The sequence below is a fragment of the Biomphalaria glabrata genome, chromosome 14 (assembly GCF_947242115.1).
Source record: "Biomphalaria glabrata chromosome 14, xgBioGlab47.1, whole genome shotgun sequence".
In the NCBI taxonomy this organism is placed as follows: domain Eukaryota; kingdom Metazoa; phylum Mollusca; class Gastropoda; family Planorbidae; genus Biomphalaria; species Biomphalaria glabrata.
Window position 1 is genome coordinate 26,345,473 of NC_074724.1, and position 20,989 is coordinate 26,366,461.

Below are 20,989 nucleotides of genomic sequence, written 5' to 3' on the forward strand. Positions count from 1 at the left end.
AATGTCAACTTACTTCGTTGAGTGACCCGACATCGAACAACATGTTTTGATTGGTCTTCACCTTTCTCATGACTTATGCTTTTTTTACGTGACTAACACCTTTATATGTTCTACTGATACTATCATGATGTTCCACTCTGGGCTTACCTATATATTTCAACTGCTCTTTATCTCATTTTTCAAAACTAAGTTTTCACGTCTGCTGTATCCCGCTGCCCATAAAGCCTTGACCTTATTCTCAGCCAGAAACGTTGGCTCACGTTTGAACTCTTCTATTTCTCCTTCTCCTCCTCTGAACTTTTTAAGAGATGCCTTCACTCCTTCACTCCTTCAGACAGCGTCTCTCGATGAGCAAAGTTCATTCCAGACAAAACTAGCATCTTCTCAGCCTAATTGTTTGCCTTTTTGAGCAACTGAAAGACCGGAATCTCAAGTAACAACTTTATCTATCTCTTTTCTAATCTCTTTTCTCTTTTCAAATCTCCTATACTTTGTATCAAACTCTGGAATGAAGTCTTAAACCGCTTGGCTACGGCTTGACCACTTAACAAAGGGGCAGAGGTCGAATTTCGATTCTAGCAGAGTTTTGTTTACTGAGCGCCTAAATTCATCAGAAAACATTTTCCCAGATACCCTCTCCCCACAGTGCCCACAAAAGAGATTAAACCATACAATGCTTTAGTATCAAAGATGCACTATTTAAAAGAAATAAAAAAAATAAAAAACATTTTTTTTCTTACAAGTTCTCTTAATACAGCAAGATTTACTTCCCTTTTCTATTTAAAACAAAATTTATTGACTACTTTTAGTTATTTGACGAATTGGTTAATTTTCATTGCTTGTTGTCATCGAAAATGAATATGTGTGCCAAGTTTAAACTTCATCTGATATGGAAAGTGGGAGAGAAATAAACGTGTGCAAGAATTCTGCCAGACGGACTGACTGATTGAGATAATATTAACTCTGTAATAAAGAGCTTACTACTGTGTTTAACTCTAAGTGTAAACATTCCTAATCATATTTTTAAAGGCATTATATGTATATTTAAAAACAAAATATTCTGCACTATCTGATACTGTATTTCCCCAAGGATTATCAGATCTATGGTTTCCAAAGAGAAGACAAGTGCCCAGGCTCAGTCTATAATATCATATCTCAGTGTCTTAGAAAGAATCACCAAGATCGACCTCCTATGGACGACGTAATTAGGTTTGTACATGCACTTGGAAATGTGTGCTTATGTTTGTATTTTATTTCAGACGACACATTTTGTATTCTTTATGGATTTTTTTCTATTTTTTATTTTTTTTCTATGGGTTTTTCTATTTTTTTTATATCTGCCCATGATTTTATTTAAGAAAAACTCAATAATTCAATGCGCATGTGTACAGTGGAATGGGTTGTTGAGTGGTATAAGCCTTATCAAGTGGGCTCGAGTTCGAATCCCTAGAGTAGAAGAGTTTTCTTTGCTGAGCGCATCAAAGCCGCACGGAAACCTGCTCCCAACTATCTCCCAAAGAGATTTAGCCAAAACGCATTTAGCATCAAAAAATGTGCTATAGCTTTTATAAAAGAGATTACAAAATAAAAAAAATTAAATGCATAAGTAGTAAGCAGACAAGGCAAAATATTTAAAACAAAAATTTAATTATCTAAACTGTGTAGTTGGTGGTCACTCCTGCTAGATGCGATGTGATAGTCTCTCTGGCTGCATGTAGTAGCCGTGTAGGGTCACACTGCCTTGTTACCACTGGGTCAAGTAGGCACCTCCGTATCGTCGGCATACCGAGAGCCTCCATCGGGGAAAGAGCGACCCGCTTCACAGGCAGATTGATCTGTCTAACCAGCCCACGTGCAACATGCATGAAGCAGGGCCGGTTTTTGAGGCGTCTCCTGCACTCCCAATAGTAGACCAGACTTCTGAGTGGGCATCCTTCCTCCATATATCTTTCGTGAGCAAGGATGACGGCTCGCTCTCTGCGCAACTTCAACGGCGGCACGTTTGCCATAACTTCGCCATGGGCAATTGGCGTGTCCAAAACGTTCCAAAGATTAGTCGTATTGCACGATTCCGAACAGCGTCTAGGCTTGCTAGAGACGTTTGCGAAGCCCAGACCTGAACAGGTAGACTGCAGTCTAAGTGGGAGTGTACTGCATGAAAGACGTTCGGGACAAGGATTTGATTGAAAACTGGCACATGTGCGGCATTAGGTCTGTCTTTGTACATGGGCAAGGCGACCTTACAACTCACTTGTCGCTTCCTTTCACGTGCTTTAATGGAGTAAATCCCAGCATGGTTTACTACCAATGCGGTTTCTGATTTGGTCTTTAAGTATTTCATTGTGGCACCTCTGTTACGTCGACCCCTTTAAGATCACCAAAAAAAGACTGCTTTTGGCATACGTTCGTCCCCCATACAGGATATGTGCCCTGCCCAGCGCAACTGTCGGACTATAAAAAGTCCCTCTATACCGCCCATAGATTATATATAGAAATGTATAAATATGAAAGATAAATAATTTTAAATATAACTATAAATTATTGGAACTTCTGATTTTTATGATGGAGAGACTAAAAAAAAAACAGTGTCTCTACATGTCACTCTAAAAAGTTTAAACTAAACGTAGATTATTCTAATTATGTAGATATGTCAATGTGTGGAACATTCAGTCAAAGATACAAACTCAGTATTTCTTTAATGCTATGTAGAATTGTGATGTTTTGGGTTGTCAAGGAACAAAATGGCGGGTGTAACAACTGATTGTGTCCGTTGTTTGACTGGGAAAAAACTTAGGTCTGATAATAAAATTAAAGAAACATATCCTAAACATAAAGTCTTTTCTCTATACGGTACCGTATGTGCAAAGTTGCATTGAACATGAAACACGCTATTGTCCCAATTATCTCAGTGATTAAACTTATCAGAGGTAGGGGACTTAACTACAGACAGTTCTGAGAAGTACTTTAAGATTTGAAACTAAATATTTAGATGTTGGTACACAGCAGTATCCGCTGGCTTAGCATGAACAGGGTCAAAAATATAAGATCTCGGAAGACATTGCTATGTTCCTTGAATCGAATGCGGCCGTCGATAAAAAAATAGTTACCCACCGCTGTGTTATAATAAATACACGTATATTACTAACTTACAGTAATACACTGGAGGTGCGGTGACTGAGCATTAAAGCGCTTGGCTTCCGTACCGGGGACCGGGGTTCGAATCCTGGTGAAGACCGGGATTTTTAATTTCGCCATCTTCGGGCGCCTCTGAGTCCACCCAGCTCTAATGGGTACCTGACACTAGTTAGGGAAAAGTAAAGGCGGTTGGTCGTTGTGCTGGCCACATGACACCCTTGTTAACCATAGGCTACAGAAACAGATGACCCTTACATCATCTGCCCTATAGACCACAAGGTCTGAAAGGGGAACTTTACCTTTTTTTTTTTTATTTTACAGTAATACACTATGAAATTTAGCTTTTTTTACAGTATAAATTTTTTTTTCTTTAAACGTTTCAGAACCCTTTTCTATGAAGTCAATGAAATCAACTTTTTACCGTCTACTGTATCTACTCCGGCAACGTCAATATCAAATGTTGACATCGATGGTGATGGTGAAGGCAATGATCAAAGAGGGAACCTATCTTCATTATCCTCTTGTTTGCCCAGGATTAGAGCATTCCAAAACGAAACATTGCATCACGCGTATGGTGAAGAAACAGAGCTTAAAATGAGCAAACCATGGTTTGATACCTGCTATTCCATCGTTGAGACTAGTCCTTCAAACTCTAGTAGAAAGGTCGATCATGAACAAAATCGAGGTAGTTCTTCGGAGAGGTATATGCTGAAAGAGAATAAAACCTCCTTGGATGTGTACGCAGAGATTGGCTCTAGAGTTGATCTCTCTAGCCAGCACAATTATTTTCATATCTCCAAGTGCAGCTCTTCAAAACTTGAAACATCGTCGCGTTCTCAGACTTTAAGACCACTTCCACCTTTACCGCTCCCGCCTGCCAAATCACAAGGCTCAGCTCATTCAAGTGTGAGAACCTTTGGGGAAAGAAGTCAAGGACCCGACCGAAGCTACACTATTTCACCGCTAGCATGCATGCCCAATCATTTTTTTACGCCTTCTAACACACGAGGCTTGATCTCAACCGGCATCAGAAGCGCTAGCTCGCATTACGATATTCTACGCCCAGAACTTGACTCTGGCGATGAAACGGTTCGCTACACACATGTCAATCTGCGAAAATGCTCAAACCTAAATAGCGATAAATCTCGAGAATGGCTTCAGAGCAGGGACCAGCAAATGCATCGGCAGCCATTGGATGACGACGGATATCTATCACCGTACGACGTATACCCACCTTCTGACAATGTCAATGATTGCATTCAAAACTTAGATAACGCTACGACTAAAGACTTTTCCAGGAATATCCATGGCTCTTTGAGTTGTACAAAGCTGTCTAAATCAATATAAATACCTATACTGCTTTAGTTATCTAGCAAGAAGCGAAGTAGTACCTGATAGCCCCCATGCAGATTTAAGTTCTTTCCAGGCTCGTCCCTATTTAGCTTTTGGACTTGGGGGACACATCAAGGTTTGTTTTATGGGCTTAGCTAGGGGATGATTTAAGTTAATCGGGTTAGCCGCCTCGACAGACTAAGCATTACTAAGTGACGGAGCTAACACGGTGTACATGTGTGAAACAAATAGCTAAATGATTAACGCTCGCTTGACAAGTTAACGAAATATGGATGAATGTTGAATTATGCTACTAAATAAATGTGACTGGTAATTCATACAATAATAACTATTCATAAGTAACACACCTCACGCACACACTTTATCCAGGAAGGTCCTACATGCAGATGAATACGAACATATGAATATTCTTCGACTTTCCAGCTTTTTATCAAAATATTGGGATGCTCTTGGACGCTTTCAAACACCATCAAGTTTTTTAAACCAAGAGTTAAAACTTATCTTAGGATCGAGGCTATAAATAAGGTTTTAACATTTATGTAGATCATTTTACTAAGCGAAGCTGGTGTTATTAGATTTAGTGGAAATTATACTTCCTGAGTAGCTGGTGCGGTATTAGCGTTCATATTTTTATAATTCTCAGGAGCTACTAAATTATATTATAGAAACATCCTTCGCATATAACTGCCTATCAATTCTTTTATCTTTGAATGGTCAATGAACATGGAAATTAGCAAATATACACTAACAGAATTGCATTAACTTGAAATCTAGGATGATGTTTTAACTTTCTTTATTCTAAAATTCATAAATTATAAAATAAAAATAGTTCCTTATTGTAATTTAAAGAAGTTAAATATAAAAATATTAATAAACTTTAAGGTTTTTATGCTGTTATTCCCATCTCAGCCATCAGCCTGTGGGAAGTTTGCCTAGTAGGATTAGAGAAACGTATCAGATCAAGTATCTCAATTACATGTGGATCAATATTTAAGATGATCAGTTAAAGTTGCCTACTTTCCATATTCTCTTCACACTTTAAGATTGAATTGAATTTTACCATTCAACACATTCCAGCTTAATGACCTTTTTTTTTAAACATGATTAATTTTATAAACGTTTATGTAGCTTGTAAATTTTATATGCTAAAAAGTTTCTTAAATCTTTTTTTTTAATACTTGTAAATGTATTAGAGAATAATACATTAATTCGTTTTATGATTATTATTACTGTTGTTATTATTGTCTTTATTAAGGTATTAATAATTAGTATAAATTGTTTATATGAAACTTAGTTTAAAATTCTCAACGTCAGTCAAAACCTCTCTATTGATCTTTGCATACATATCCACAAACAACAACAAACAAACAAACAAAGATAAAAATAGTTTTAGACTTCATAATTGTCAAAGTTTTGTTTTACGGGTCTACCTGGGGGAGGACATAATTAACCGGGTTCCCCGCCTCAACAGGCTAATGCAGTAACCAAAGATCAACAGCAAACCAAGTAGCAGTTGTGATGTAAAAAGACAATAACAAAATTAAAAAAAAAATATTCGTAAAATTAGTTCAAGAAATTGCTAACTGTTGTTGTAATTCCTCAATTGGGAGTAAAAAAAAATTATGCGGCCCGCCAGTCCCCAAACTTTTTTAATGCGTCCCTCGGTAGAAAAAGGTTGCCCACCCCTGATCTAGCCGATTTTTTTATATCACAATACGGTCCTTGTTTCAGAGGTTTAGATGTTTCTGAAGAAACTGCGACAAACCTTTTAGGTCTCAAGTATCTTTCCTTTAGACGAGATTCGTTTTTGTCTATGTCTATATGAGCACTATCAAGATTAATTTTGATCTGAGGACTCACTAGTGAGATTGCGACAAAAATGTATTTTACCTACATATCATGAGATTGCTCATATCGAGTGATTATTTCTGGAACTATTGAGCTCTATCTTATGAGTTTTATACAGAATCTTCATCTTTTTCTTGTGCCCAATACGTCTTTGAGGTTCTGCAATAATCACTATAAGTCGACCGGCAGCGTAGCATACGCCGCTCTTTTGCAGGGCCGGCCTTAGGCCACTGCAACCTATGCGACCGCATTGGGCTTCGCACCTTCATAGGACCCTGCGCTAATTTTAGGTGTATAAACTATTAAATTAAACGATATTATAACTTAAAACAGATTCCCCGCGCCCTCCTGTCGATTTACAAGGAGATCCTGGAAATCTCCCGAAATTACAAAATATACGAAAAAGTTCTTAAAATATACGGAAATAATAGACAAAAATTATCATTTTGGGGTGTCACTCAATATGGAAAACACCAATCCATGTAGAACAGACAATGAAAAACTAACGACTTAGTATCCCGTCATTATTCATTATATCATAACATTAACATTTGAAACATTGAGCCAGTTTTGAGATGTCAAGTCTACGGGCTAAATAGTTTACGATTATTTAATCACCCAATATTACAATAAGCTTTGTTTTGTATCTGTGGGGACATGCAGGGATTCAATCTGGATCTAACTTGGTTCGGAGAACATGTACTCTCGGTAGATTGTACTTATATAGTCATTACACAAACTACTAGAAATTAGGCTACTTAAATTTTTCTTTGCGATTCTTCTTGAACATGTTCGCGATGCCCATTATGTGTCAGATTCTGCTTTGAGAGAAAAGGAATGCTATCCAAGATTCTTTTCTGGTAGTATTTTCAGATTTTTACCCTTTTGGGCCCTTTGGTCCCTACCGTCAACCATTTCAACCTGAGATAACTATTTCTCCATCTGAGCTAGAACTATGCGCGCCACCCAGATTTTCAGTCTTTGAGAAACGCCCATACTATACATGACAGTCTTACAATGAACTAGTTAGTCATGAAAGAAATACGTAAAAAAAAGAGAATTTAATTTAAAAATTATTGATATCATTGTCATTGCTAAGTGGTCATTAAAATGTATAAGAAACAGTGAATTCTTTTCAAAATGTTCAAAACTAAATACATACGAGTAGGTGTTGTTTTTACTGAGAAAATTTATCCTTAGTTTGATGCCCCTCACCACTTGATGCCCCGTGCGGCCCGCACCACCCGCACACGGCTAGCTAAACCACTGTCTGTACCAGAGTTCTTTCGCAAACTTTTCATATTCTTCACAGCAACATGTTCACTTTGTTTATGATACCGTCTCGTACATTGGGATGAAAAATGATCCAGTCTATGGCACGTGTAGCATTCTTTACCCCTAGCTGGGCAAACAGTGTTTCTATGGGCGTGATACTTGCCACAGTATCTATATTCTGGAATTCTACTGTCCTTAGTTAGTTCTCTGAAACGTTTGGACGACGATCCGTACTTCTTGTTATAGAGTTGATAACAAATGTCTTGATTAGACCTAGAGCACTTTTTCTTATGGTTAATCTTCTGTGACTTGATTTCACTGGAAAGTGATTAATCATTTGACAGTTGAAACAAGTTTTGCCCCAAGCCAGGCACGACTGTCTGTTTTATTCATGGCTGCCTCCACAAAATCTGCAGTCCTTGATAAACTTTCTTTGTGGAGCCTTGTGGCTATCTGCTTTCTCAAGCTTCAGAACATAGTCAGTTAGCTTAGACTCTTTATTCATTTCCTTGAGACTATTGGGAGTTTGTTCATAGACTTGGCATATTTCTATAGCCTTTTCTAGTGTCAAATCTGAACACATTAGTAGCTTCTCTTGTAGACGTTGATTAGCAGAAAAGACTAGTTTATCTCTAATCATTCGGTCTTTGTCTTTAAAATTGCACTTCTCAGCCTGTGTTCTCAAACTAGTAATAAACAAATCATATGAAGAGATACGAGTCATATTCCAGAACCTATAAGCTTCAAGTACCTCGTTCTTCCTTGGATGACAGTATTCATGTAGCTTTTGTAATCATTGCTATCTTCATTGTCTTCATAAATAAAATGATCACATACTTCTTGAACTTGTGCTCCTGTTCCTTTCTTTGACATTTCCGTTTCTTGTTGGCGCCTGACGCTATGGGTAAATCTCCATCTTTCTTCGCCATATTCGGTATTTTCCGGCAATATTACCGTCTACCACATTCAACTCTGCTGAGTGTTGGTGGGTTTAACAAAATTTCTGGCATTGTTTTAATGAACTTAGACTAGTTTTATTCAGCTTTCTTGAATAATAATTACTACAGTTCTTACTTAATGTGTTACCGCTGCCACCATGCTAATATAGGCCTACTCATAAATACAAGTAGAAATAGATGAACGACAAGGCGGATTTACAAAGCACACAAAGGGTTTATAATAGTTTATTCAAATTCAACCATATTAGATAACGAACACCAACATACATTTCCTGATCCGCTAAGGGAACTAACTCTTACACAACATTACTTCATATAACATAGATTTAGATCTAGACTATAATAGATAGATCTACATTGTGTCAAATTAGACTTTTTTTTTATATTTTACACAGTGATAATATCTAAAATGCAATCAAGGTTTAAGTTATTGATTGTAACATTAATATTAAGTTTCACTACGGTAACTTTAGATCTAGTAGATAATCATAATGATGATTTGAATGATTACGATCAATATAAATATGATCATGATGATGATGAAACCCACCAATATTATGAATATGAAGATCCAGATGTAAATCTGGTTAAAACAGGTAAGGCACCGTTTAGTAATTGACAATTCAATAAGCCTATCTATTATTTATAGATCTATATTATTCTACTATTCTAGTATAGTTATAAGATTCTAATCTAGATCTAGATATGATTATGATCTATTAGATTCTATATCTAGTCTAGATGATCTAAATCTAGATCTGTATTGGCTATATTATAAGTATATATATTTTAAAGTATAACAAAACAACACTATGAAAATACAAAATGAAAAGGTAGCAAACCCCTCTAACTTTCAGGAACATCTATGAAATGTCACATTTTTAGAACTAGAACATTTAATCTCTATGTTTCACTAGTTATTTAATACTTATTTGCTGTAAATATTTGTCTGTGAGTATTTTTAGACACACACCCCTTACACAATGTAGAATCTAGACACTATATATAGAGTTGTTGTTGTAGAAAAACTCAGTATTTACAAACTTATCATATAAAAAATACTTGAATAACCAACACCCAATAGTGTGGCAAAATGTTATAAATTATCATGTCAAGAAAAACATATTAGAAGAATGAAAAGATCCGTTGATGATAGAATAATACACTCTTTGTATCATGTACTACACTAAAACAAATTTCTACTGATACAAAGTTTCTTCTCTTATCTTATAAAATACAGACATTACTTCTAAAAAGAAGATGATTACATCCAGTGTCATGCAAGTTAACCAATGACTTAAATTCTGTCATGTCACTGGTTTTCCTGGCTGACTCAGGCAACCCATTCCATGCTCTAATCTCTATGAAAACATTTATCACACTCTTTAGTCAATTTAACTTGGTTGGATGCAGTTTTCTTTGTCAGATCTGCTAATTGGGTTGTAAGGGTAGCAAAATTGTTTATGAATTTACTGTAATAATTGCCCAAACCCATTGATATCAAGAATTTTTAAAATTGTCTATTGATGTTTCTGAACCCTATGAAATATTGTAAGGCAAGAATGTGCATAGGTCAGGACCAGGGTTAGGGTTAGAGAGAGAGTTAAACCATAATGTTTCAATATAAGAAAAACTTATCTAGGTCTTGTAGATTTTCTTTCCATGTGTTGCTGTGCTATAATAATGACATTTGGCAATCTTCCAATAGTATTCTCATAGATTTAGTACAGGTATTGCTAGCATTCATCAGTCCATAAGCCATAAGTTTCCAGTGATATAAATCATTATATGTCCTGAATGCAGTAAAGTGTTGACATCTTTCACTCAATGGTGAATCTGCCAAAATCCTCTTAATAAATCACATAAAAGAAAAAATGACTGAGTTCTTTATTTAAAAAAAAGATGTTCTGGATTTGGTAAAGGCTATTCATCAAGCTTAGTATGACTGTTGATCACTCTATAGTCACAATACAATCTGATTTTACTATTTGGCTTGATACACATACAATTGGAGATGAATATGAATAAGTTAATCTTTCAATCATTCCTTGTTTCAATAATTCACTGATTTCTTTTTCAACCTCCTGTCTGTAATGGACTGGTATTGGATACTGTTGAGCTTTCAATGGTTTATCTGTATCCAATATAATATCAATTTCTATTAAAGTAGTACTACCAGGTTTGCTTCTAATCACATCTTGATGTTTGTTTATAAGTTTCATAGCTTCTTGTTTTTGCTTACTGGTTAGTGTTTTTGAGATGACAACTTTGTCCATTTTTTGTTTTTCTGTTAAATCAAGACAAGGTAATGATTTTGTTTCAGGATTTTGCATGTAGAGACTTGATGTGTAGTTTCATTCTGAATATGTCATCTATGATAATTTGAAATTTATCTGCTGGTTAAAAAAAATTTCTTAACAGGTTAATGTGACATTTTCTTTCTGATTCTTTCTCTTTACTTTAATAATCTAAATTACATTAAGATCTAGAAGTAGATCTAGATCACAAGAGCTCTAGATCAGAAGTTCTAGATCTATATAGAATCTAGATATGGTGTAGAGTTATTAGCCTAATTTATTCTAGGTAGATCTAGTTCCAAACAACTAAAATGCCTATAAATTATTAAAAGTCTACAATCTAGGAGCATCAAGATTACTACAGTAATCAACAACTGTAGGCATGTAATACATTTTTTTTTTGGTAAAAGCAGTAGGGAATTTGTTTTTATCTAAAAATGTATAGCAAAGTAGTTTGTGCAGTGGCATGCTTTCCATTTATACAGGGAGCTTTTTTTTCTGAAGGCAGCATGGAAAGGAAATATTTTTTTGAAATTTAATGTATAGTAGTTTGTGCAGTGGTATACAGGAAACTTATGTTAAATGCACCCCCCCCCCCAAAAAAAAAAAAAAAAGAAGTTTTAAATAACCTTTTCTTTTATTTGTAACAACCTCCTTATGATGTAAGGCCTCTATTATATTTTTATTTCTGTATGACACCTGTAACAATCATGTTTACAAAAATTATGAAAAGATATTGAAAAGCTGATTTCTCCTTTTTAATACACAAATACATAAATCTACTTAAAGAAAAAAAAGCAGAAATCTCATTATAGATAATAGGCTGTTCAGTTTTGTGTTAATTAAAGCAACTATACCAAAAAGACTATCTAACTCTTGTGATACATGAGATTTAGGTTTCTTAGCCGAAAGGTCTAACAAAATCTAACGGATCTAGCATGTCACGCAAAAGTACAGTTGAGCAAGGTTTACCGCACAGCTTCTTATTATCATGTACATTCATGTATCATAAACGGTCTGACAGAACGATTGAAATGTCGATCTCTGCTCTTTGCAGACGACCTGCTCATTTGGCAGACCGGGAGATCCGCCGCAGTTCTCACTGCGGAAATCCAACGTGGGTCGCCAAGGCAAACGTGCTGCGACGCTCTACAACTTTTTCTTTCTTTCTTTTTTTCTTTTTTTTTTTTTTGGGTTGGGGGGGGGGTGTATTTTTTTTTATAATAAACGGTACTCAGGTATTTTCGTTTCCGTTTGTGTACAAAATACGCAAGATAAGATGTGTATTTGTAGCATCTCTGGACTAAACCATATACGGCTATAACTACTGGACTCGGACTTTTTAAATTTAACTACATGCCATTAGGATTAATCAGTGCAAGTAGTTCATTCAATAGACCAATCCACCGACTAATTGGTCAAAGAAAATAGAATGTTTCACACATAGACAACGGATGCAGCTTTTACATATTTCGGGAAGAACACTTAGAAGCACTTAAAGAAAAGTTTCATGAATTGAACATGGTTTCACTATCAATCAGGTAAAATGGAACTTTTAGTCTACAAAATCATTTACAACTCTCTAAAACCTCAAGACCAAATCATCAGGAGAATATTAGACATTCCAGTGCCTAAAACAAAGAAGCGAATCAGAAGAATATTAGGATTATAACATTTTTACCGATGCTTTATACCTAATTACACGACACTTGCACCGTCATTGGCAAACCTAATCAGGAAAGGTCAACCAAACAAAAGTATTGGAAGACACTATATAGAAAATCAAGGACATTTTTTCACAAGTCAATACTTAGGTATTTACTAGACCAAAAACAAAGACATTTCATCTAACAACAGAAACAGTTGGAGCCTGTCTGATTCAAGAACACGGTGGATTATAACATCCAATGCAGAAGATTGTCACTAGCAGAAATCAGGTATTCTACAATTGAACGAGAGTGTTTAGCCATAGATTGGTCTACAACTCGCTTAAGCAAATATCTGTTAGGCAACTCATTCAACCTTCTCACCTATCATTTCTAATTTCAATTTTAAAATACTAGAAACCTGGCCAATATCAGATTAACACGATGGAGCTAAATATTTACAGCCTATCAGTTTACAGTTAAAACATTATCAGGGAAGATCAATGCCCTAACAGACGCACTGTCATATGTACTTAGATTACATCATAATAAGGCTTGTCTTCCGAGTACTAAGATAAATGAGGAATGCAGTATTTCCTTGGCTACTCAGACCAGCTGTGACCTACATATTTTGCCACATCTAGCGCAAGCATAACCTATTAGTGCTTTCCTCGTATTGGCCTCCATGTCATCGCAACTCTTGGTATGCGTAGTTCATTTTGTCGGAGAATTAGTCCCGCAAACCTCATGCGACGCTCTGTCACAACCTCACTAAGTGTTCGACTCCCAGTTCGGCTTAGGATTTCATTGTTTGAAACCCGATCTGTGTAACTGACTTCCAAAACATTATCTCAGCCATTTTGGTTGAGCCACATTTAGTCTTTTTTTCATTTTTGACAGATGACTTCCATGTCTCACATGCATATGTTACTGTTGGGATGACGATTGTGTTAAGAAGGTGTGCTTTTTTCTCGAGTCCAATGGCTTGGCTTGTCCAAATAGGCTTCAGCCTTTGGAAAATGCTCCCTGCCTTTTCTATTCTGTACTCTACATTATGGTAGGCATCCCTATCATTTGTTATGATGCTGCCAAGGTATGTGAACTTGTCAAACTCTTCAAGCTTTGACTCGCCAAGTCTGACGGGGGCACCCTTTGCCTTATATCCCACTCGCATACGGCATCCCAGAAAAATTCGTCCAGATCCAACGACACCTACACAGTCAATCTAGTTGCTGCATTAAAACATAAGAATGACCAACCGAGATTTTTTAGCATCGAGACCTGTGTGAGACAGGGGTGCATCTTATTTTTCTTTCTTTCTCCTAGCCATCGACTACATAATGAGGAGAGCAATGAACCGAATCAGAAACCCCATTGGTATCGAACTATGCTGAGAATTACTCCCTTAGAGAACGGAAGAGGAAGCGGGCTGTGAGTTTTTTAAGGTCGTCTTGTCCCCATATAAGGACAGCCCCAATGCCGCAAATGGACTAGTTATCTCTCTCATTTTCTTGTCCCGATCGTCCCTCATGCAAAACTCGACATTCGTAAAGAATCTGGTTTACTGTTTCGTCGTCCTCGACGCAATAGCGGCACCGTGTGTCATAGTTCTCCATAAACCGTCCAAAGTACTCGCCTTTCGGACAGTGTCCGACTCTGAACTAGGCTAGTGTGATAGTAAGTGTATGTGTTTTGCGTGGATGGTATTGCAGTGTGTGTGCCTGTATATGAAATGACCAGTGGACCTTGAGTTTACATGCTTGAGTGAACAGCAGTGTGTCAGGACTGTGTGTAAAAGGAAGTCAGTTTAGAGAACAAGTGGCTGGAGTAAAGCACATAAATAGACTAATAAAATCATTGTGTTTATTGAAGCTCGTGTTGTTTTAGTCTAGTACAGCTAGGACGGCCTGTTCCGCACGGCTCCCACCATGCGTCCTTTCGGTCTAGTCTACTCAACTGCTTATGAAGCTCTCGGCCCTTATCGGAAGCGCCCAAACTGTCGAACCAAAGTGCCGACAAACGGGTGTCGGCTAGGGATCGTACACTCGCGATAGTGCACGGTTCATCGTCCATTGTGTTTAATTGCGCCTCGGACTTCACTAAAAAGTGAGCCCTCTGATGACTGACCAGACCACAATGGGCTGGGACCCATTGAATAAAACTATTTACATTGAGCTGCAGAAGGCTCACCATCAACGCGAGGAACGCTTGCACCTTCCCGATACCTGCGTGTGCTGCCCTTCAAGGGCATCGAGGGCAGAGATTGAATCAGTGAAAATGATCACGTCCGCTGGGGTGATGGATCCATTTCCAACTCTTTCCGCTACCCACGCCAATGCTACGAGCATTGCCTCCAGCTCACTCGTAAGGCTGTTTTTCCCATGACAGGGTCCACTCAGCGCCACACTTTCGGGATTGCCAGAGAGTCGAACCGCCTTCCGATACCCAGCTCTCACAGTGGCCTCGAGCGTGTGCACAGATCCGTGAATTTAAGTGACTTGGATTAGATCTAGAAATATCTAGTGTCTGGATTTACGCTCTAACCGTAAAACGTACACGAATTTATTAGTGACTTAGCTCTGGAGTCTAGATCTACAGTAGATTTAGTCATTTTAGTAAAGATAATTCTCACAGAAAACCGGGATAGGCCTTGAATGTTATTTCGGCCGTAAAAGCCCTGGAAAATAGATAGCTGAAAAAGACATTGTGCTTGAAAAAAAAAAAGTCTAGACTCCTCCCCTCCCCCAATATTTTTATTTTATTCAATACCTTTACCCCCCCCCCCTTTTAACACACAGTCCTGTAGCCCACTTCACCTCCTTAAATTAGGACATCAATAGTTTGCACCTCTCCATTCGAAGTTAATGCTAGATCTAGATAATTCAAAGTTTCTTTTTATATTCCACAGTGTGGACTCAGCAGCCCATTGTAACTGAAACTGAGCAATAAAATATTGTAAAATATTGGTGTAATGTTTCAGGTATCTTTTTTTTTATGGATGATCAAAGCTAAAAATAAAATAAATCTGGTCGAATTACAGAATGAGCCAAGTTTCGCTACCACACATTATAACACTGAAAAAGAAAGCACCTAACTAGCATACACTTTTTTAATGTTATATAACATACAGCACAATATCAGATAGCTAATTTAAAAAAGGACTAGAAAATGTTAATGCATGGCTGTATTTTAACATTAATCTATTCAAATCTAAAGAATATAAGACATTTTTAAAAAAATAATGAACATATTTATGTAATGTGTAAATAATTTAGTTTTTCAAGTTTTTATTATCTATGCTCTGATTGTGAAAGCTGACATTGTATTTGGGATTTTACATGTTTTTGTCATTGAGTTATAACTAGATTAAATTATAGCCGTATGTACGGTATCCACAATGTAGAATTTGAATGAATGAAAAATATTTTAGAAATTTTACAAAGATTATATCAACTCTGAAAGGATGGAGTCTTGTACACGTTATATTCCCCCGAATTTCCATTCTCGAATGAAATTACAATTTTGCACAATTATTCAAAATGGGGACAATACGCGAATCAATAAAAAAAAATTAGTTGATCAATTAGTGTTAATTTAATTAATTTGATCTTATATAGAAAATGAGAGCTTATTCCTGCATGGCTCTGAGACATGTACACTATAAAGGAAACATTTAAGACTTCTTGAGCGCTCCCACCAAAGATGCTTGCGCTCCATCATTGACAACGGTGACAAGACCGAACTACAAACAGCGATGTCCTTGCGAACCCCGGTATGGGCAGTATAGAGGGACTTCTTTTGGTCCGACAGTTACGCTGGGCAGGGCACGTATCCCGTATAGGAGACGAACGTACGTCAAATGCAGTCCTTTTTGGTGAGCTAAAAGTTGGTCGACGTAACAGGGGCGCACCACGGAAACGCTGCAAAGACCAGCTTAGGCGTCAACTTTCCTTGGCTGACATAGACGAGAGCACCTGGTTGCATGCGGCCTCAGAACGAGACAGCTGGAGGTCACTCACGAAGGCCCCGGGATACTCATTTGAGACCAAAAGAGAATCTACTGCCGAGGACAAACGCAGACGGCGAAAAGAAAATCTAAATCGACCACCTGCGGACAATGGTTATGCTTACCCTGGATGTGGCAAAGTATGTAGGTCACAGCTGGAACTGCGCAGCCACTGGAAATACTGTATTCCTCATTTATCTTCGGACTCGAAGACTAGCCTTATGATTATTATTCCTGCAACATAGAGATAAATAACAGTGATTTGTGCGATTCTTTCTCTAAGGTAAACTTTGTTTCTCTTTTTTTTTTTATTTTGCTTGTTAGTTTTATGTTCATCTGGACCTTAAAAGACATAAGAAATAGACTTATGTTCACCTGTACCGTCAAAGACGCAAGATAAGACTCAAGTTTCTCATTTGGACAAAGTTATGCTGCAAGAAATAATTGTTTAAAATCTCAACCTGATCCGAGATTGGTTGTGGGAGAAATAACGTGTGCAAACATTTTACAAGAGAGAGTGAGTTTTACATACGTTTTATAAAAATGTTTATTAATTAACTGAATCAAAAAGCGGGATAGTCTTGTAAATATATTATATGCATGTAAGTTGTAACCCTTGACTCGATGTTGAAGAATAATAAAACTTTTTGTCAAATTATACATGCACATGTTTAAGTATTGAATAGACTTTCCCTCACTCTCTGTCTCCATCTCTCTTACTTTGTGTCTCCACTCTCTTTGTCTCTGTCTTTTACTCTGCCTCTCTGTATGTGTTTATATATCTCTCTTATTTCTATTTTCTTGTGTCTCTCTCCTCTCTGTCTGTCTCTGTCTCCATTTCTCTGTCTTCATCTCCGTCTCTCTCTTCTCTGTCTGCCTCTGTCATTATCTCTCTGTCTCTCTCTTCTCTGTCTGCCTCTGTCATTATCTCTCTGTCTCTCTCTTCTCTGTCTGCCTCTGTCATTATCTCTCTGTCTCTCTCTTCTCTGTCTGCCTCTGTCATTATCTCTCTGTCTCTCTCCTCTCTGTCTGCCTCTGTCATTATCTCTCTGTCTCTCTCTTCTCTGTCTGTCTCTTTCTCCATCTCTCTGTTTCTCTGCTCTCTGTCTGTCTCTGTCTCCATCTCTCTGTCTCTCTGCGTCTCTTTATCTCCTCACTCCCCCTATTGACTGTCTCAAATCTCTTTTCCTCTTTGTTTCTCTTTCACAATTTCACTGTCTCTGTCTGTATCTCTAAGTATCTTTCTAGGTCTTTCTGTCTCTCTACCATTCTCTTTGTTACCCCCTCTCTCTTTCTTCCTGTCTATGTCTCTCTGACTGTCTCTGCCTCTCTGTCATTCTCTCTCTCTCTCTCTCTCTATTTCCCTTTTTTTTTATCTTTATTTCTACTCTTTTATCTGCTGATTAGTCATTTACTATTTGAGTAGGTCCTCTAGGTCTAAGCAAAGGTGAATTGATAGGGTGAGGATAAAATCTGTGTTCTGTGCGTTTTTTATGTCGGTCTGTCTGTCCGTCACATTAAGATAAAAAAAAGACTAACAGAAAAACAGACAGAGACAGTGAGGGGGAATTATAAAAAACACATGCTTTAAATATTTTTAAATATTTTCATTTTCCTTACTTTGTGATTCTTTTGAATTCATTGTCCCTTTCTTGCATTAGAAATCTTCCTACATTCTTCTTTTTTTTTTTATTAGACTTGGGTCCTCCCGTGCCGTTCAGATCATTTGGCGGCAAGCTGTCTCCACAAATATTTGTCACTGGCAATGTCGGAAGCCTCCTCCCTTGGTGTCCACTGTTCTGAGGTCTTCCATGAAAGTGCGGCGCTAAGGTATACGAGTATGTCCTTGTTTGCGCTTTCCTCATATTGTCCAGCATGTCATCGCAACTCTTGGAATGCGTAGTTCATTTTGTCTAAATACATGCCCCGCAAACCTCATGCGATGCTCTGTCACAACCTCAATAAGTGTTTGACTCCCAGTTTGGAATTTCCTTGTTTGAAACCCGATCTATATAACTGACTCAAAAAATAAATCTCAGCCATTTTGGTTGAGCCACATTTAGTCTCTTCTTAATTTTGACAGATGACTTCCATGTCTCACATGCATATGTTGCTGTTGGGATGACGATTGTGTTAAGAAGGTGTATTTTTGTCTTGAGTCCAATGGTTTGGCTTGTCCAAATAGGCTGCAGCCTTTGGCAAATGCTCCCTGCCTTTCCTTTTCGGCACGCTTCGTCATGGTAGGCACTCCCATCATTTGTTATGATGCTGCCAAGGTAAGTGAACTTGTCCAACTCTACAAGTTTTAACTCGCCAAGTTTGACGAAGGAACCCTTTGCCTTATATCCCACTCGCAAAATTTTAGTCTTATTGAAGTTTATGCGGAGGCCAACTTTGGGTGCCTCTCTATCTAGGCTCTCAGTCATTTTTTGTATGGATTTATTTGTAACCCCCGAGTAGAGCATCGTCATCGGCGAAGTCCAAGGTCCTTCATTCGGTTTTGTTCACGCCATTAAATACCAAGGCAGTCTGATTCATTGCTCTCCTCAAAATGTAGTCGATGGCTAGGAGGAAGAGTAAGGGAGACAGGTGTTGGGCAGGGATGCATCTTATCTCCCTTTCTACATTATTCAATAAGAGAGGAAAACAAAATAAAATAAAAATTCGTAATGGGAACATGGGGGTAGCAATATAGAAAATTAGTTGAATTTAAAATAAATCTACACATAGGCCCAGATCTAATGCTATTATTTTCTTCAATAAGTTCATCTATTGATAAATCTAGGGCTAAATCTGACAAAGTTAGTTTTTTATTTTGTTTGAAGCATTTGGAATGCCGAAAATTAGTTTTGATAAAAATCTGACTTTGTTTTTGGTAATACTAGGCCAACAATTAATCTCGTGAAAAATTAGCCGTGACTTCATCATTACCCAAGGTCAAGGCTTGTCACATGATCCTTATCACTCGGGCTTAAGCTAAATTAGATACAGAATAGATCTACTAGATCTAAGACGATATTTTAAGTATAACAAAGCAATGATTACCAATTATTGAATTATTTTTTTACAAATTGTAGTCTACAAAATTACAAAAATAAATAGAAAACATAAAGAAAGTAGATCTATCTACTACTTGTACTAACTTAATACTAAGTAAGTACTAGTAGGCCTACTATACCCTACATCTTGCTAATTAAGACCCAAGGCCCTAGTCTGCTGCCTTTTATTACATTACTATAATTTAGATCTAGTAATCTAGTCTAGACCCTAGAGTCTACCCATTCATCAACTTTTAATGTAAGTAGGACAGCATTGCATTTTCAAATCTTTTAATAAACACAATACAATCTCCACTTTGATACACTACAGCCAATAACAGTAAGACTAAAAATACTGCTTCTGCTCTACTAGGCTATTTCTTTAATAGGTCTAGAGTGTAGGCTCATCAGATATTAGAATAGAATCTATACAATTTAAAATGTACATTTTGAGTGAGTCTGGTGTGAATGTATATTTTGGTTTTCTATAGTTGCAATGTTTGTTTGGTGTTGTATTGACAAATACTTGTAAGATTGTAAGACAAATTTCCTTATGGATAATTAAGATTATTATTATTATGGATAATTAAGATTATTATTATTAATTCTTTTTTTTTAACCACATTTATAAGTTACACTCCTCCACCAAAAAATCCAAACAGAGAAGACACACACATTTTTGTTGGGCATATTAAACAGCAATGGTTCTCTTTTAACTGTATTATTACTATTATATCTCTTAATGCTTGACAAATCTGACAACATAAATACACTGCAGATACAAGCATTCGTGAGTAGAAAGCAATTAAGCTGACATGTAAATACAAATATTTAACTAAATGCTGAAACATTACAATTTTTGCCGGGTGTGTCGTCAGATAATCCTAAATGTGTAGTCTACATATCTCTGACCAGATTGTTAACATCAGTCGGACTCGCTGCCTAATTCCTTTTCCGGCAGGGATGGATGTGGATGAAAATGCTTATTTTGTTCCACCTAGAGTTGGTTATCATAATGCTTTGAATTGATCAATATTATTGTAGATGTAGTACCGATTGGTATGACGGTATCTACAATACGCATGAGGCGCCCTGACCGCACTTCCCCGTGGTGGAGGCTGTCCAGCAAGCTATTAGAACACAGTGCAGGACATGCCACTGCCTGCTTTCCCTTCGAGATATGGGACATTTTAGAGACTTTTTCTTTCAACTTTCGTTTCCAATGCCGTCAGCGTGGCGGCTTGGTGCAATGTACGTGTTTCCTGACACAATGGCTCCGAAGCCTCTCAATGTTAATTGCTAGCTGTAGCGTAGCACTTTGAACGCCATGCTTTTCGCCACATACTTAACCTTGTGAGTCAGATACAGTGACTACTAAGTTTGTCATGTTACACGCTGGGGGGCGGAGACGTGTGGCTGTTTTTACATTCGT

General features: G+C 37.2%; 2 protein-coding genes across 5 annotated transcripts in view; both read left to right on the forward strand.

Annotated features, from left to right (window-relative positions):
- LOC106074957 (uncharacterized) overlaps positions 1-5,699 on the forward strand; it is a 38,294-nt gene extending 32,595 nt beyond the window's left edge. Inside the window, exons 23-24 of one of the 2 annotated variants that reach the window (XR_008774918.1) lie at positions 1,091-1,209; positions 3,519-3,658. Coding sequence is in view for 1 of the 2 variants with exons in the window: in XM_056011502.1 (XP_055867477.1) it covers positions 1,091-1,209; positions 3,519-4,482 (1,083 nt within the window). In the remaining variant the exon portion in view is untranslated. Of the gene's footprint in view, positions 1-1,090; positions 1,210-3,518 lie in introns of both variants that reach the window. The other variant, XM_056011502.1, reaches the window with a different exon arrangement.
- A 3,206-nt stretch (positions 5,700-8,905) lies between these two features.
- The window catches only part of LOC129922803 (uncharacterized), a 95,009-nt gene continuing 82,925 nt past the window's right edge, over positions 8,906-20,989 (forward strand). The window contains exon 1 of one of the 3 annotated variants that reach the window (XM_056010141.1): positions 8,906-9,166. In XM_056010141.1, coding sequence (XP_055866116.1) covers positions 8,980-9,166 — 187 coding nt within the window. In that variant the 5' untranslated portion in view covers positions 8,906-8,979. Of the gene's footprint in view, positions 9,167-19,523; positions 19,673-20,989 lie in introns of those variants that run through there. The other 2 variants (XM_056010143.1, XM_056010144.1) reach the window with 2 other exon arrangements.